Consider the following 13,770-nt stretch of genomic DNA (forward strand, 5'->3'; position numbering starts at 1 on the left):
AATAAACAACAAACAAACAATAAACAAGTATGAGCTTCACAACACAAGCTGAAGAAAGAGCTTTACAGTGACTATCAGAGTGAAATAAAATCAACTTCAGTATTAAAATAAACGTGAAAAAGCTGTAATATATCAATGGAAAAATGTAAGAATTCAGCAAAGATCTTTTCTAGATTTCTCCACCAAACTTGTCTCCAACTTTCACTTTCTGACCAGTGAAATGTGGTGGAGCTGGAGGGAGTTTGGAGCACTTTACCTGGATGTCGTTGTGTGGATTCCAGTCAGAGTCGTAGATGATGACGGTGTCGGCCGTGGCCAGGTTGATGCCCAGACCTCCGGCCCTCGTTGACAGCAGGAAGGCAAACTGCTGAGCACCAGGAGCTGAGAGGGAAACAGACAAACAAACAAGGAGGTTTACAAATATTATAGACGTACGTTGAGTCATCAGGTGCCTCATGTGTGACCAGGAACTTTGACAACGATCGTTCAAGTAAGAAAGTCACTAACAAGTTGTTAATTTGTGTGAAAGGTGGGAGGGTCGACTCTTTAAGAGAAGAAGATGACTGAAATAGGCATTTGAGAACTACATTCACTGACCAAAAAAAAGACACAAAAAGACCAAAAAGACACAAAATGACCAAAAAAGACAAAATGAGAAGACAGAATGACCAAAAAACCCCACAGAAGACACAAAATGACAAAAAAGACACAAAAAGAGACAAAATGACCAAAAAAAAGACACAAAAACACATGAAAAGGATTCAAAAATGGACAAAATAGCCCAAGACTTCAAACAATAGCGCAAAAACAAAACTCTGAAAAACTGACAGGCTCTCTATGGCTTGATACTTCTTGGGAGGGATTTAAAAGAACGTCGGATTCTAAAGGAAAGAATTGGGAGTCAGCAGAAAAGAAAACAGAGTTTGGTGCTCTCAGTCTCACCGTTGAAGCGATCGATAGCTTCCTGCCTCATGCCTCCAGTGATCCCTCCGTCGATCCTCTCGTACTTGTAACCTTCATTCTCCAGAAAGTCCTCAAGCAAGTCCAACATCTTGGTCATCTGCAGCAGGACACAGGAGACGTTTGTTAGGAAAAGAGGAGGAGAATTATAGCTGTTTTTCAGTTCAAATCCATCTTGTTGGAGTCTTAATGTTGGATGAATAACTGGATGAATATATTTGTCTAAGTACATTGTGATTGTTTCCTTTTGGACATTTTTGTTAACTGAAAAAGTTATAACATTTATAAGATGGAAGAGATCGTGTTCTCGTTCATGTTGCCTTTTTCTAACTGCAGAAAGAAATGGTCAAGGCTGACAGAAAAAATCCATCTGACTGAGACCGAACATTTCAAAAGAGAAAAAGCAAAAAGAGTTTCATGAGTCAGTACCAATAAAACCTAATAAAATAAAAACCGCTGGTGTTTTACCTGAGAGAAGATGAGCACTCTGTGTCCTCCGTCCTTCAGCTTCCTCATCATCTTCTGCAGTAACAGCAGTTTCCCAGCAGCTTTTGTGAGAGAGTTTCCATCGTACATCCCGTTGGGCATCTTTGGAGCTTCCTGTTCGGAGAAAACCATCAAACAATTAGTTATTGTAACAAACGGAAAGATTGGTCATGATATTTACAAGTAACGTTTCCTAAAAACGATAATATAACCAAATTAAATCAAGTAAAAATCAAGCAAATCAGACAATCTGAGTCTTGATTTAATGAGTTTAAATTTAACACATTCTTGCATTTCATTTTATGCAAACGTCTAAGAAAACCCATGTTTGTCGTACAATAGCAGCCGCGGGGAAGAGGTAGGGGTGGTTGCAGCATTTCTTGAGGTCCATGACGACGTTGAGCAGAGAAACCTGGTTTCCGCCTCCTTTTGTGTTCAGAGCCTCAAAGTTTTTCGTCAGGATGAATTTGTAGTATTTCCTGCAAACAGACGGAACACACGTTTAACAATCGTCTTGTCAGAACTTCTTCATTTGGACATAACTCTGGTGTTTTTGTTGGGACTAAAGGAGAGTCTGGACTGACTTCTGCATGGGGCTGAGCTCCACTCTGACGATGAGCTCCGTCTTTGAGGGCATGTGTTTGAAGACGTCGGCCTTCAGCCTCCTGAGCATGTGCGGACCCAGCATGTCGTGCAGCTTCTTGATCTGGTCTTCCTTCGCGATGTCGGCGAACTCCTCCAGAAAGACTTCCAGTTTACTGTGACAGAGAGGCAGACAGGCGGCTCAACTGACAGCCTCACTAATGGAACATTTTCCTTTCTTATTTTAATTTAAACACTTTTTAACAAACCTCAGAGTTACGTTCAATTAGTGTTTTTTGATTTGGAGAGCGACATGTATACACATCTGAGAAGTCACATGAAGCTAAACAGGATAGAAAAGCATGAAAAATGCATTTCTGCGACTCAAAATTGAGTTTATTTTTGCAGATTTTCCTCCAATCTTTGCTTTTGTGTTTGCATTACAGGATATTTTTAACCCTCCAGGATCTCCACACCAACAGAAGCAAAACAGCTACTAATTCTGCAAGTTACTTAGCAATTAATATGATTTGGAGACAGTCTTCCCTCCACAATAAGGGAATGTCCCACTTACTCTTCTTTTAAAGGCAATCTAAAACAATGGCTCAAATCACATCAAAAGTGTGACCACTAACTGGTCTTGACGACTTGAACATTACTTTTTATTGCATAGTTCTATCCTGTCTGGGTCTGCTATGTGTTGTCTCCCCTATTTGTATCTTACCTATGTTGTTATTGCTGTCTTTTATATTTGTATTTTTTTTTTTTTTTTTTTAGGGACTACGGATTCAAACTAGCAGCTTTGCTATAATCCGGCATATTTACAAAGATGTTTATCGATGTTCATTAATGTGCACTGTCCCTATCCAAAAATAAAGTATTAAAGTGAAGTAAAAAGAGCAGGAACAAGGCTCTCCAAACAGAACATTGACTATTGATGCATACATCATAGTGGAAAGCCTCTAAAACTTGTTCCTCTATAAAGGAAGATGTTGGTCCGGAGCCTACCTGAACCTCTCAGGTGTGAGGAAGTTGAGCAGGTGGAAAAGCTCCTCCAGGTTGTTCTGCAGAGGAGTTCCAGTCAGCAGCAGCTTGTGCTGCAGAGGGTAGTTGTTCAACACCCGGAAAAACTACAACAGCAAGAAAAACACCATGTTTTAGCTTCAGTTTCAAAAACAGTTTCTTCCCAAAAGCAATAACAACCCTGAACTCTCATGTGCACTGATTTTCATATGGACTCTATTACTGTGCAATATCCCTTTCTTTTTTTAAATACACTATAACTGGCAATGTGCAATAATTTGTGCAATAAATTGTTGAACACTGCATAGCATCATACCTGCTGTGCACCTTACCTCCCTTTCTTGCCTATGTTTACATTATATCGTATATATTTTCCTTTACATTTACTTGCCTAAGTATGTTTATGTTTATATTGTATATTTTTATATTTTATATACATTTCATTTATTGTTGCACTGCTTTTTGGAGTCAGCTCTCAAATCTTATTGTACATGTGTATAGTGACAATAAAGGCATTCTGTCTATTCTGATGCTCTGAAGCCACCATATTCATATGCATCCATCAATTCAAATCAAATAGTTTATTGTCATTATATAGGCAACTATACAACGAAAGTGAAAGTGCCACTGCATAAGGTGCATGACAATTATGACACTCATAACACAAAACAACATGAGTAAAAACATTTAAAAAATACAGAGCTAAAAAAGGACAAAAAACAAGAACAAGGACGTGTGATGTAATAAATAAGTATAAAAATAAATAAATGGCTGCTGAAAATGCTATAATTTATAGATGAGGTAGATTGAATGTTTTGCACATATCAATTGTGTTGCACATGTTCGTTTTATTGCATTAATTAGAGCATGTGGACTGTTAACCCATTGAAGCCTGGAAAGCGGACACGTCGTTTTGTAGTATTTGTATAAGCTCTCAAATACTTTTTGAATTTAATTTCTATCTGCTACAGAGGCTGAAAAATCTATTATTTAGTAGGAAGCATTGATACTTCTGTTGAATTTCCAGAAAAACGGTTTCAGGGGCTTATTTTAAAATCGCCCAGAGGTTTTACAGGCAGTTTTAGGCGTCAATGGGTTAAGCTGTAGTTGTGTGATGCTGTGTGTCCGTACCTTGGACTGGTTGTTCTTCAGCCTGTGGGCCTCGTCCACCACCAGGCAGGCCCAGTCTATGGAGCCCAGGATGGCCATGTCGATGGTGATCAGCTCGTAGGAGGTCAGCAGGACGTGGAACTTGATCGACGAGTCTTTCTGTTGGAGGAAATCAACAACAAAAAGAGGTTTAACGTCTATTACATGCTTTAGTTCTGTGCGGTTTCTCTCCCAGTGAGAATCATCTCTCACCTTCATCCTGGAGGCCTTCTTCCCTCCTCGGATGGCGTTGTCCTCGAAGGAGAACTCGTTCTCTCTGATGACGGCTCTGCTGTCTTTGTCTCCCACGTACGTCACCACGTACATGTCAGGAGCCCACATCTCAAACTCTCTCTCCCAGTTAATGATGGTGGAGAGCGGCGCGCTGACCAGGAACGGACCCTTAGAGTGACCCTGCAGGAGACAGGAGGTCCGGTTAAGTGGAAGTTCTGCATTTAATACACAATGTGTTAATATGCACATGGATTGGTTCATAATAGAAATACAGCAAATGTGAGCTGAAATTAGGAATGCAGAGAGGTACAAATGACTGGAACTACAAATCAAAAGGTAAAACATCAGCTTTCCTAAATATCTGAACACCTGATAAGAGCCTTTTGGCCAAAGTGGTGGCTACATTTGAAAATATCGATGCTCAAAATTTACTTCATGGTCCCAAGAATAAGTTGCATCAAAAATACTCATTTACAGAATGACAGAACCCTGAATTATGTTTACTAATTATGGCTGCAATCGATTAAAAACAATTAAATCAGACAATTATCTTCATTGATGAACTCTTCTATCTTTAAACTTTACTCCAAAGACAGGTGAGAATGACTTTTTATCCGTGCATTAGTTCAAAACCAGAAAAAATTATCATTGTTACCACCACAGAAGACTTAGAAGCCTGCAAATACCCAAATTTGAGAAGATGAACTGGATAATATTTGGCAAATTAATCAGTTTATAATTGATCAATTAATTAATCAATTATCAAAATAGCTGCAAATAAATTTACCGTCTTATTTTTAGACCTATGAGACTGAAAACTCTTCATCTCATCCTAATACTGTTAATAAAATTCAACATCTCCCCTAAGTCTGAACTTCACTGCATAAAATAGATAAAAATCCCTTTTGCACAGTGGATTGTTGTGCACCGACTGTTGCATATAGTGAAAAACAAAAACTGCAAGTAAAAAAAATGCATATGAAACCACACGTCTGAAAACATAAAAAACAAACAAAATTACTTAAAAAAAAAAAAATCAAATCCAAATAAAAATCTCTCCATGATCTCCTGCTGCTCTGGCAGGAAGTGTATTCTGGCCTCCCGCCTTCAGGTGGCAGCAGCTGCACACGTGCCCAGCCTCTGTGAGTGTTTACTGTTTGAGATTTAACTTAATGTCGTCAGATTTCACCTGACTTACACAAAATGGCTGAATGGCTGCCGGCCAATGGGACGCCAGCTCCCTGCAGACAGGGAGGCTCCCTCACCTCTGCAGAGCCACAACTGCATCAAAAAGGGTCAAATTAATCTTTTTAAACTAAAAGTGAAACTAATCTAATAAAGATTAAGAAGAGGACAAAGCTTTAGAGTCACAGTTTCACTTTAACTTTATGTGCTGCGGCTCTTGTTTCCAACAAAAGACGTACATGTGAAGTATTTCACCACAGAACCAGTGGATTCAGTTTCAGCGTGCGGCCCCCGGGGAGGTGTAACCTACATCTTTACAGTATAACCCCCATTCTCACAGCCACCCACCTCTTTATACAGCGAGTAGAGGAAGACGGCGGTCTGCACCGTCTTCCCCAGACCCATCTCGTCGGCCAGGATGGTGTCGGTGCCCTGAGCCCAGGAGAAGCGCAGCCAGTTGAGACCCTCCAGCTGGTAGGGGTGCAGCGTGCCCCCCGTGCTGTCCAGGTACTCCGGCTGGCGCTCAAACTTTATAGTTGGCTGGGAAGAGAAAAGACGGAAGAAGGGTTACTGTACAGCAGGGTTATTGTAGTTAACGAAAACTAACAAAATAACGAAAACTAGAATTGAAAAAACATTTGTTATCTGAAATAAAAATAAAAATGAGTTTTTGAAAAAACGATAACTAAGTGAAACTGAAACTTTGTGGTTACAAAACTAACTAAACTAACTAAAATTAGAGTGAAAATGTCCTTAGTTTTCATCTTTGTCAACTTTTTATATACGTAAACGATTTTGGTTGATATGAAATCTATTTCATCTATCTGGTTTTATGACTTAATAAATTTATTGGGGCTGAGATGGATCAGACAAAGGAAATAAAGGAACATTTATTGTGACTTTATTGAATATCACACCCAACACATACCTCATTACAAAAAACTAAAACTAACACTAAAACTAATAAAAACTAAACTAAAACTAAGCATTTTCTTAAAAATAAAAACGAATTAAAACTAGCAAACTCACAATAAAAACTAATTAAAACTAAATGAATTTGAAAACAAAAAATCACAACGAAATTAAAACTAACACTAATGAAAAATCCAAAACTATTATAACCTTGCTGTACAGCAGGGTTTCTACAAGATGCATTCACGTTAAAACCACTCAAAAATGTGTTTTCTTCAGTTTCTGTCTGACTTTACAGAGTTGTATGTGTGCAAAGTTTGTCACAAGAGAAGTGTTTTTTAACATTTCTCTACTGAAGAGGGAGATGTTTGTGCACTTCCCAACAATTTAGGATTCAAATGCATGCTGTGCAAGTGAGAAAAAACATTTAAAAAGCAGTAAAATAGTGATGTTGGATGATTTAATATTCCACAGATTTACCCTCATATGTGCATAAACCTCAGGTCCTGAACTATGAACAAAAATGTGAAATTATCTGTATCGAGGGGCAGGTAATTATTGTCGTCAGCTGGAATAAATCCATTTGGTGCATCCCTAAATAAAAGATAAATACTGCGGATTTTAGCCTTAAAAACTAGATATATGGTGAGTTATTGATGGTTCCTTTGTGGCCACATCTGCACAGACACTCTGTGAAATCTTAAATAATTATTCTCCAAACAAAACTAAACATATTTTCTGCAAATGAGGCGTCTGTTGGAGATTTTTCATCTCAGAACTGCAAGAGAAAAGTCTTCAGTTTGGGTTTAAAAGAGAGTTTCTGGAGATGTTACAACCAGAAAACCTTCAGTTCTGGGCTGAACTGTAGCCAACTTTTTATTCTTAACTTTAGATGGTGAGGACTTACGTCGACCACGGGGTTCTCTGGAGGTCTGTCGGGCCGCTTCACTCTTCCCTTCACCTTGATCTTCTTGCCGGGTTTGCCCTCGTCTCCCATCATCAGCTCTCTGCACACAAACACACACAGTTCATAGAGTAAAGCAGCACGTGTTGGTTTGCAGTTTAAAGGTGTGTTGTGCAGAGTGTGTGTGTCTCACCTGTGGTTCCAGTACTGCACCTTGTAGGTGTCAAAATCAGGGACGTCCATGTCGTCGGCCTCCCAGGTGGCCTGGTCGTACGCGATCTCTCTCCACTTGATCAGGTAGTGGACGTTATTCTTCCTGTCCACACTGAAACACAGCAAAGAGAAGGAAAAGTCAGGTCTGGTGAATGCTTCATGACACTGGAGTTGGTGTTCATTTCTTGCCCCAACAACGTTTTGCTTTCATTCTTTTAGAAATAAAACATATTTAGTTCATTTTTCTCGTACCAGCAGCCACAGTGAGGATACAGCAGTAAACAATCCTACACAGCCACCATGAAATCTAATTCTACAAATATTATAATTCTAATCTTATTATATTAGTGTGGCCTGATCTTTATAAATAGTGCAGGAGAACCAGATTTAAACAGACCGACCAGACAGCACGGTATTCAAAATGTCAACTTAGCAAGTGAAGCTTTGAACGTTTTGTTATCGCCTCACATTCATCAAATAAAACTCTTCATTTGTAAAAGACAAGCGTGTCGACACCTGCTGCAGCTGAGCCACAATCCAGCTGCAAATAAGTTATGGCCTTTATATCCTTTATGTGGCTCCTGACCACACAGAGCGTTTCAAAAAAGCCCTTGGCCTGCCTGATTCTGCAGACTTGCAGATTTTGAAGATTTTTTTTTTCTTTTCTGCAAAAAGAAAGTAGTAAATGTATTCAAATGTTTTTTTTTATGTCATTTTAAGTTGTGTTTATGGTTATTTTGTACTTGATTGTGCTGTAGCTTTTTAGACACAGTTATGAAACATCATGCATCAAAGATTTGTGGCTGTGATTGAGATGATAAATATATAAATATATAATTGGGAGTCTGCACAGACCATTTGTTTGGAAAACTTGCACGTCTTGATTTGCTCTGTAGACCGACTTCTGGAGAGCATTTGATAAAAGCCAGTGCCATATTTGCTACATTATCTTTAATAAATGTATCCTGCACCTTATATGAACACTAAAGTCATACAGCAATGGCTGGTGAATCAGAAGACAATGCTGAAAGGTGTAATAAAAAACAATGTTTAAACTACATTATGTCAATTGATCATGATGAGAATGAAACAACATTCACAAACAGACTGCTTGTTAATTCTGTCTCTTAAAAAGGTGATACTCTAATGTAGGAGACTGTCCTTGTAAACTTAAAGGTTGAATAAACAATAAAGTTAAAGATAGGAGAGAAAAATGAGATTGAGTGGTGCATCGTCTCAGGGGAACGTCTATACGTGAAGATAAATCAGCTGGGGCGTTTTATGAAAAGGTTATTTAACAACTGCTGCAGAGATTCTTCTGATAAAGATCCTGAAGGTTTTATTTTGACTGTTGTCTTCAATATTAGGAAGATAAAATGCAGCAAACGTACTTAAAAAGTATTGTAATTTAAAAAAAAACTTTTCTTCTTCAAATGAGTAAAGTTGCAGCATCGAAGGTCATCTGTGTAGCTTGTGTGTGTGTGTGTGTGTGTGTGTGTGTGTGTGTGAGCCGACCTGTGGTTGAGGATGCGGTGGATCATCAGCCACTCAAACTTGATCCCGAAGCGGAGGTATTTCTCCTCCAGCTGTGCGTACATGGGGTCCTTGTTCTTCCTCTTCACGCTCTTGTCCTCCTCTCCTTCTCCAAAGTCGATGGGCGGCGGGTCGTCCATGTCGTTCTTCCTCTGGTAGTTTCTGAACATCACCTGACAATGAAGCTCCAGCTGCAGGCAGAAAGAGAAAAAAAAGGTTCAGATTCTAGTCGTGCATAAGAACGAAACACAGTCTGTGTGTGTGTGTGTGTGTTCTTGTGCTTCCTACATAGTGAGGACAAGTTTTTAACCAACAGATTGAGGACATTTTTGCAAAGTGAGGACATTTCGTCCGGTCCTCACTTCTTTAAAGGCTTTTTTGAGAGTTCAGACTTTGTTTTAAGGGTTAAAGGTTACATGACAATGATAATTAACTGAAACTGTATTGTGTGGTTACAAAACTAACTAAAATCTTAGTAAAAAATGTCCTTCGTTTTTGTGTTTGTCAACTTTTTTCATACATAATGAAGATGGATAAGACAAAGGAAATAAAGGCAAAATTTACTGTGACCTCTTTTAATCTCCCACCCAACAAATACCTCATTACTAAAAAACAAAAACTAACACTAAAACAAATAAAAACTAAACTAAAACTAGCAAACTCACTGTAAAAACTCACTAAAACTAACTGAATTTGAAAACAAGAATTCACAACGAAATTAAAACTAAAACTAATGAAAAATCCAAAACTATTATAACCTTGCAAGGGAATTCACTATTACAATGAGGGACCTCACAAAGATAGAAGTACAAGAATGTGTGTGTGTGTGTGTGTGTGTGTGTGTGCTGACCTGCAGCTCTGTGACCCAGGAGCAGTGCCAGTACGACATGTTGGACCACTTGGCGAAGAACTCCCTCTCGGGCCGCCCTGCCAGCGGGGCGGGGTCCGGGGCGTCGGCCGCCAGGTCCGGGGGCCGAGGGACCGGTGTGGGAGGAGGGGGGTCGCCCCACCGCCACGTCAGGATCTTCTGCACCTTCCCCTTCATGGGGGGACACTACAGGGGGAGAATAAAAGATATACAGTTATCAAACTTGTAAACATATGCACATACATACATTTCAGGTTATAATTACACCTACAGCTACAATTAAATCAGATATTTGTCTTTGTTGATGAATCCTTTGGTCTCATTTACTCAAAAGACAGAAGATATTTTCAAATTTTAAATTTTTTATCTGTGCATTAGTCCAAAACCTGAAAAAAATATTCAATTTACCATCACAAAAGACCGAAACCTGCAAATATTCAAATCTGAGAAGCTGGAACCAGTTTATATTTGGTAATTCTGCTTCAAACTAATCACAATTTATCAATTAATTAACTGATTATCATAGTTTCATATACGTTTAATTCCACATGTTCCATACGGCTGAACTTAACTGCATTAAAATGGTTTTGTAAACATATAGACTTATTCCAAATTTGATGCTGCTTATCCAAGCTCAGGTCACTGTGGGGCTGAGAGGGAATTGGGTTTGATACATTCTGGTTTTGTTTACATTTAACACTGTGTGCAAACTTTTTTTGAATCTCAATTGTATACAAAGTATGTGCAGAAGTGCAGTATGTTTTGTGACATTTCACAGTCAAAATGAATAAATCAAGACAATATTTATCAGATTTCTTTACAAGAAAAACGCATTCAAGGCTGCAACTAATGATAATTAATGTTTTAGTTTTTAATCTGGCACTTATTTTCTTTCTTCATGCACGTTTTGATAAATCGACATATATCAAACTGATTGAAACTTAATTCTTGTTCAACTTCTTCAGCACAACAAATAATTGCTGGTTGCAGCTCTTCTTTCATGTGCTAACATTTCACTGAAAAATGTCTCAAATCTCTCAAAACGAGGTGGATGCAACAGAATCTGCTTCATGTTTTACTGGTTAGAATCTTTTCATGTTCCTTTGATTTGGTTTGTGGAATAATCAAGTCTTGCTGACTTAAACAATGACAAAAACAACCTCCTGGATCCATAAAATACCTTTTCTAATCAAGCAGCGTCGGGCAGAAACAGCAGAAATATCCACTGGATCGATAAATAAACTTTCCTGCTTGTCAGCCGCTCTGATGTCACATCAATCACAGCGTCTGACCAGCCGACTCACCGTGCAGCGCGGGCAGATCCACTCTCCGTTGGGGATCTCCGGCAGCGGCGGGTTGAGGCAGTGGATGTGGTACGACGAGGGGCACGAGTCGCAGCAGAGGAGCTCTCCTCCGTCTTTGCACACTCTGCAGAACTCCATGTGGTGGTCGTCCTCCTCCATCTCTCCAGTGTCGCCGTTGTCCTCCTCGCCTTCGGAGCCCTCCTCCCGCGCCTCCCACTGGATGCCCTCCTTCTCCTGGAAGAAAAAAAAAGGAAAATGTCAGGTGTTTTACACTCAAAACACACTCTTAACCCATTGAAGCCTGACAAGCGGATACGTCGTTTTGTAGTATTTGTATAAGCTCTCAAATACTTTTTGAATTTCATTTCTATCTGCTACAGAGGCTGAAAAATCTATTATTTAGTAGAAGCTGTTGAATTTCCAGAAAAACTTCAGGTTTTAGGGGGGTATTTTAAAATCACCCAGAGGTTTTACAGGCATTTTAGGCCTCAATGGGTTAAAACAACATTTTTGATTTGAAGATACTGTTTTTTGTTAAAAGATTTGGTGGGAAGGTTTTTTTTTGGTGTCGTTGTGTTAAAATTGTATGATAATTTTTCAGTAATTTAAGTTGGCCAAGAGAAACATTCTGCAGCCTCCTGGCTTTGTTTTCAGGCTTTAGAGAATCAAGCCTGTGACAGAAAAAGTTACTTATCTCCAAAAAAAAGGAAGACATGCTTCTCAGAAAGCAAGTCGGACAATCAACACACAAAAAAGTGTCTATATCAGCAAAAAAAAAATTCAGAGAAGAACAGAAAATGTAAACAGTTACGGTTAGTTCAGGTTCGTGTTTATGTAGCAAGCAAGAGCCTCAATTCACAGTATTTAATTTCAAAAAGCGTTACAGGCCACAAGTCTGCAAAGGAAACAGGACGATGATTCACAGAATTGGAGATGACAATCAAGATGATTGAAAAGAATGACCAGTACTCATAAAGGTTAAAGCTGCTAGATAAGAAATTACAGGAAAAACAGCTTTAAAAGTGACATATTTTATCTGTAGATAAGTTTAAGGACATCATGTGGATTTTGAAAAATAACTCATAATACTGCTTGTAATATACACTACCAGTCAAAAGTTTTAGAACACCCCATTTTTTCCAGTTTTTTATTGAAATTCAAGCAGTTCAAGTCAAATGAACAGCTTGAAAGGGTACAAAGGTAAGTGGTGAATTCTTTTCATGTCTTTGTAAGTCATTTTGTGTCTTTTTTTGGTCATTTTGTGTCTATTTTTTGTCCTTTAGTCCAACATAAAATGTGATTTTGAATCTTTTTTTTACTTTCAAAACACTATCATGCTCAATAAAGAATTTTAAATGTTGCAAATGTGCATTAATTTCAGAGTACACTCAGACATTAAAGTGCATAATTTTCAATTAAATTCTGGAAAAGTTGGTGTGTTATAAAACTTTTGACCAGTAGTGTAAGTACCTGAAACATTTAAAGAAGTGTTAAATTTGTGAATAGTATCTGGTGCTTTTAAAGAGTACTAGCGCTAATGTTTGAGAGTCACAAAGATCATTTTGACACGTTCCTTTAAGAGGAGGAAGAGTCGTGTTGCTTACACAGTGTGGGCAGCTCCAGGTGCCTTCGGGGGCTTTCTCCATGTCGGGGTCCAGGCAGACCATGTGGTACGCTCGGGGACAGGTGTCACACAGGATGATCTCTCCGCCCTGCTGGCAAACCTCACAGTAGTCCTGGTGGTCCGTCTCATAGCCGTCACCGTCCTCTGCTTCTGGTTTACAGGAAGAAAATTCACTTTCACACCTCCAAACATCACACGTTTAACCCGAGACACAGGATGTGATCCAGGCTCGGCATTCATGACCTTCTGCTGTTTGTGGTTGGTGTTTGCGAGAGGAAAACCCACTCGGTGAGTCATCGTTTCCCCTTCAATAACACATTTCTCCAACAACACCAACAGACTGAAATTGAAGTGTTTCACAGTGGAAATATAAACATATATTTTGGAGAACAAAACATGCTCAGACTCATAAACATGGAACCAAAACACACAATTAAGAGTTTTACATTTTGTCAGAGCAGCTCTGCAAAAAAAAACACACAAATTATGTTGTGTTTTTTTCCAAAAATGTCAGATTTAACGGGCTAAATGTTGGTGGGGCCTTGTACTTCATGTCCTCAGATTCTCAACAAAACAGCTGCCGTGAAAAGGATTTCCACGCTGAAGCGGCCGCGTCCCAGCGAGGACTTGTTGACCTCTTTCAGTCACCGATTTGATTTCACGTGTGACGTCGTCCGAGCGGCTGCAGAGGATGCGTCAGTAGGCGACAACCCAGACCAAGATGTCGTCCTTCTAAATATACTCGTAACTCAGCTGACTCAGTCACAGTGACTAATGTGTGTGTGTGTGCAAC

The 13,770-nt window shown here is 39.1% G+C and overlaps 1 protein-coding gene across 5 annotated transcripts in view; it reads right to left on the reverse strand.

Moving 5' to 3' along the window:
• Nucleotides 1-13,770, reverse strand: part of chd4a (chromodomain helicase DNA binding protein 4a) — a 40,852-nt gene that overhangs the window by 13,701 nt on the left and 13,381 nt on the right. For 3 of the 5 annotated variants that reach the window (XM_059349919.1, XM_059349916.1, XM_059349917.1), the window contains exons 9-23: nt 12,958-13,127; nt 11,354-11,587; nt 10,032-10,235; nt 9,164-9,372; nt 7,629-7,760; nt 7,439-7,538; nt 5,968-6,159; nt 4,414-4,614; nt 4,183-4,320; nt 3,037-3,158; nt 2,031-2,204; nt 1,784-1,925; nt 1,429-1,560; nt 943-1,060; nt 257-381 (exon numbers count right to left, since the gene is read on the reverse strand). In XM_059349919.1, coding sequence (XP_059205902.1) covers nt 257-381; nt 943-1,060; nt 1,429-1,560; nt 1,784-1,925; nt 2,031-2,204; nt 3,037-3,158; nt 4,183-4,320; nt 4,414-4,614; nt 5,968-6,159; nt 7,439-7,538; nt 7,629-7,760; nt 9,164-9,372; nt 10,032-10,235; nt 11,354-11,587; nt 12,958-13,127 — 2,393 coding nt within the window. The remainder of the gene's footprint in view (nt 1-256; nt 382-942; nt 1,061-1,428; nt 1,561-1,783; nt 1,926-2,030; nt 2,205-3,036; nt 3,159-4,182; nt 4,321-4,413; nt 4,615-5,967; nt 6,160-7,438; nt 7,539-7,628; nt 7,761-9,163; nt 9,373-10,031; nt 10,236-11,353; nt 11,588-12,957; nt 13,128-13,770) is intronic. The other 2 variants (XM_059349920.1, XM_059349918.1) reach the window with 1 other exon arrangement.

The sequence above is a fragment of the Centropristis striata genome, chromosome 14 (assembly GCF_030273125.1).
Source record: "Centropristis striata isolate RG_2023a ecotype Rhode Island chromosome 14, C.striata_1.0, whole genome shotgun sequence".
Lineage (NCBI taxonomy): Eukaryota > Metazoa > Chordata > Actinopteri > Perciformes > Serranidae > Centropristis > Centropristis striata.